Consider the following 3,866-nt stretch of genomic DNA (forward strand, 5'->3'; position numbering starts at 1 on the left):
AGAAATTCGGAGGATCCGGGACACTAGGAGGTCCACGTGGCACGCAACTTCAAAGAGAGCTGTTGGAAGGACCAGGTTGTTTTCGAAAGTCCACGACTTCGGCGCCGAGCCTGCCCTACGAGGCGAGGCTGTCCACCGAGCAGGCTCAGGTGGCGCCAGAAAGAAACAGGGCCCCAAGCAGAATCGTCTCACTCTGGTCCAGGCAGATGCGGGCGATGCCATGCCTTTCTTCTGGGGGCAGGACTTCAACCTCTCGCATCAGGACATGCAGGAGATCGAAGCACCGCCCGTTATGGCTGCGAAGACGGCACGCCGGGACGCACCAGAGCGCATGGCGTGTCAAGCAGAACAAGCTGCGCCGTTGATTCCGATGACCTGGAAACGCAGACGACCAGTCATGCAGAGTTTCGCAGCTGGCAGGACTCGCCAGTCGAAAGTTACGACGCAGAAACCTCAGCCTGGTCCTAACCAACGCGCCAACGCCCGCGCACCACATAACGCGCTGGAGATTCGCCAAACCGAGCCTCCAGCCATGGTCAACCCATCAGAAACCCCCGCAGCAACAGGCAAGCGCGCGCCGTTGCGACGGGTCAGCAACCCTCCGGAAGCCGCGCAACCGCCGCAACACGCCGTGTCGTCGCAGGACCTGGCGGCCATGCTCGAAGCAGACTGGGACGATGATTGCCTGCAGGCTCAGCACCGGCCGCAGGAGCAGGAGGCAGAGCCGCACAAGCCGCGCCCCGAACTCGACGAGCCCCAGGATCTTTGGGATGCAATCTCATCCCAAGACCTGCGGGCCGTCTTTGCGGATGAAGACTGGGGCAACTTGGCTGTGTGAAGCTCAGGCTCCAAAGGACTGTGCGCTCTGCATCATGTGAACGACAGGGGCGAAGAGGGGGGTAGCTGTTGCTTTTGCTGAGGGCCCGTGGGTCGCTTTTGTTATGGATACTGGGAAACAGGCGCTGTGGCGAGATCGGAGACTCGTGATGAGCTGATTGGGGGAAACCCTGTCTCAAGACAGAGGTGAACATACTTCGGCCGATATGGACAACGGCTGAGCGCTTGGGAGATATTTGTTGGGAGAAGGAAAGAAGAGCATTGATGGGCGTTGCTACGACATTTTGATGGATTCTGGGAGTTAGAGAATTGATACCCATTTGTTTTCGTTTTCCGAATCAATCACCAAGGCGTCTGTTGGTCTGCCGCCAATACGGCAGACTTACCTTGAATCTTCGCCAGGGTGTTGTGGTACGGTGCGCAACTCTTTTCATCTACCACCTTAGCAAGGTAACCCATCATGTTCGTCCACTTGTGTTCGTATACAAGTATGCGACATGCACTTAACCGCGGGCGCACTCTCAAGGTGTTGAAAAACGGGATAACATAATTCAAATCGTCCTAGCCTTTGACACAAGGCGCACGACACATGAACTTGAAAAAGCCAAGCCAACGCTGCCTCCCTAGCCCGGCCGAATAGGGCCATGTCTAGAAACGCCATTCCATGCATAACCGTGAACCCTCATGTCCAGTCCCATTCCGGGGCGCCTCATAAATCCCTCCAATGCCTGTTAGACTGGGTGCGTTGTCCAGCCTGTTGACAAAAGGCATCATAACCCGCGGTACAAAGCAGTCGTCCACACAGTGATTCTCTCTCGCCGACTCTTCTGCTCATTCCCTCGATAGGCGTTTTTACCATGCATCGTAGGCTACAGATAAATGCCAACCCATGATCCCTTATTGGTGACTTGCGTGTCGCAACCTTCGACAGCGCACGACAGTTTGTGATCTCGCCCGGCATGGAGGAATCCCGTGTTGGGTCTCTTGTTCGTGGGCTTCCGGTTCTCGTAGCAGTCCTCGCAGTAAACCTTTGTGTCACATTAGCAAATGAATCGGTCACGACAAAGTAGTATGAACGTACATGGCCACAGCCCTTAAGCGCCCAGAAGTGATGCTCACTTCGGGGCCGCTTGCCGAGCCGGGTATTGCGAGACGCCTGAGGTGCAGGAGCAGAAGGCGCCTCGAGGGGGTCGTAGGCTAGCTCTTCGTTGCATGCAGGACAGACAAATGCCGAGCTATTGTCGGCCTTGGTATCTCGAGAAAAGCCAGAACGTGCTGCAGGGGGTGGAACGTGAACAGGTTTGGGTGATGGAGGACGCTGGTCAAAGGCGCTGCGCTGATACTGAAGTTGGATGTGGCCAACGGGGTTGAAGGGATTGCCCATCATACCCTCCACCATGTCGAGGTTGCCGTCCGCCGGGTCGGGGTTGAAGAGGTTGAGAAACGGCAAATGATGCAAGAAGTTACGTCGCAACCCGTTGAGCATGTTGGCCTGACGGGAACGGGCTCGCGACTGCACGCCTTCCCGGCGGTTTGGCTGCTGCTGCCTCGGAATCGGGCGCTGGTTGAGGAACAGGAGCTCTGGGGAATGAACAGCCCGGCGCGGCGCCTGGGGCCAGCGTGTACCCGGCAATAAGGGTGGTAAAGGACGGTCGGGCGCATCGTCTGTAAGATCTATGACTGGCGGACCGCCGAGAATGCTGCTGTCGCTGCGAGCAAAAGCGGGTGGGTTGCGGGCTTGAGAGTTTTGGCGGCGAACGTTTTGAGAGACAGGCCGGGCGTGCGCCTGTATCGGGCTGTCGGGCTCATTTGTGAGGTCGATGACTTCAGCAGCACCAGACTGCCGGGATTCTTGTCGCTGAAGCGAGAGAGGAACGTGATGTCCTGCGTCCAGTTCCACATCAACGAGAACATCGCGAGCGTGGCGCGAGCGAAAACTGTCGCGCCCAGGGTACTCGTCACCCTCAGAACTAAGCAGATGAACAGGGGAGAAAGGTCGTCGTGCAGCATTCCGGTTGGGCGGTCCCGGCACGAGCCTTCTCGCACCGCTTGCGTCGCTTGCTCTTCCATCGTCATTTTCTAACAGTCGAAGAAGATTCCCCACTGCCCTGCCGCCCTGGTCGGCGCCGTTGCCTTGGCTTGTTGCCCCTTGGGACGCGTGGAGTGGTTGCCGGATATGAGGGTTCTGTGCCTCGAGCTCAGCCTCTAGGCCCTCAATCTCGGCAAAGTCAAAGGCGGAGTCGAGCTCGCCCATCCAGTCCAGGTCGTCCCCAAAGACACCCAAAGCCACATCGCGTGCTAATGCCACATCTCGGGGGTCGGCGCGTCGGTTCTGTAGGTCCAGTGCTTCTGGTCCTGAGCTGGAAGGAGGAAGACTGCCCTCGGCAACCGATCGGTAGGAGTGGTTGGAGGGGGAGAGCGAGTGTATGTCGGAAGACTCCATGTCGTCGCTCAGAGGTTCTGGCTCAAAGTCGGGATCATTGTCGTCGCGAAACATGTGGTCGAGGAACATGGGAGGAAACGCAGCGGGCGAATCGCCTGCGTCCGCCATGATTTGTATGTCTTCATCACTGTCCAGGCCGTCTAGTGACACATGCCCGTTGTAGGGTGATAGGTCGTACTCGTCGCTGCCTACAAAGAGGGACGCTTCGGGCGACGACGCAGCCATGCTGCTTGTCGGCTTTATGCGGGGGAGAGAGAGGTCGTCGAGGTGGGCGGGTCGGAGAGTTGGAGAGTCGGGGATCGAGGTCTATATATCGCGTGATGTCACTCGGCCGATCGAGCGCGGTCGGGCGGCAGAGGGACAATGATGTTGGTTTTCGAATCCTCTGCTTCGACGCTGAGAAACATGTGCTCTTCTGAGCCGTCCTTGCTGGTGGGGAAAGGGTAGTCGAAGGGGCAAAAGACGTCGTCGTTATCGAGCCGGAGATAATGTTCTCTGGCGGAGAAAGGCGCAAGGTACTCAGTCGAGCGTGCCCATTCTGTAGGAATTATTGCAGTGGCGAGGCTACAACAAATGATGCACGTGG

The 3,866-nt window shown here is 57.7% G+C and overlaps 2 protein-coding genes across 2 annotated transcripts in view; one reads left to right on the forward strand and one right to left on the reverse strand.

Moving 5' to 3' along the window:
- VDBG_07796 (predicted protein) overlaps positions 1-838 on the forward strand; it is a gene marked incomplete at both ends in the record, with an annotated part of 2,286 nt that extends 1,448 nt beyond the window's left edge. The window contains one exon of the mRNA XM_003002291.1: positions 56-838. Coding sequence (XP_003002337.1) covers positions 56-838 — 783 coding nt within the window. The remainder of the gene's footprint in view (positions 1-55) is intronic.
- An 868-nt stretch (positions 839-1,706) lies between these two features.
- On the reverse strand, positions 1,707-3,505 carry VDBG_07797 (predicted protein; the record flags this gene model as incomplete). Its single annotated transcript, XM_003002292.1, has 2 exons — positions 1,707-1,865; positions 1,919-3,505. 2 exons carry the CDS (start codon positions 3,503-3,505, stop codon positions 1,707-1,709), a joined length of 1,746 nt encoding a protein of 581 aa, XP_003002338.1.
- Between the last annotated feature and the right edge of the window lie 361 nt (positions 3,506-3,866).

This window comes from Verticillium alfalfae, genomic scaffold, assembly GCF_000150825.1.
Source record: "Verticillium alfalfae VaMs.102 supercont1.10 genomic scaffold, whole genome shotgun sequence".
NCBI lineage: Eukaryota > Fungi > Ascomycota > Sordariomycetes > Glomerellales > Plectosphaerellaceae > Verticillium > Verticillium alfalfae.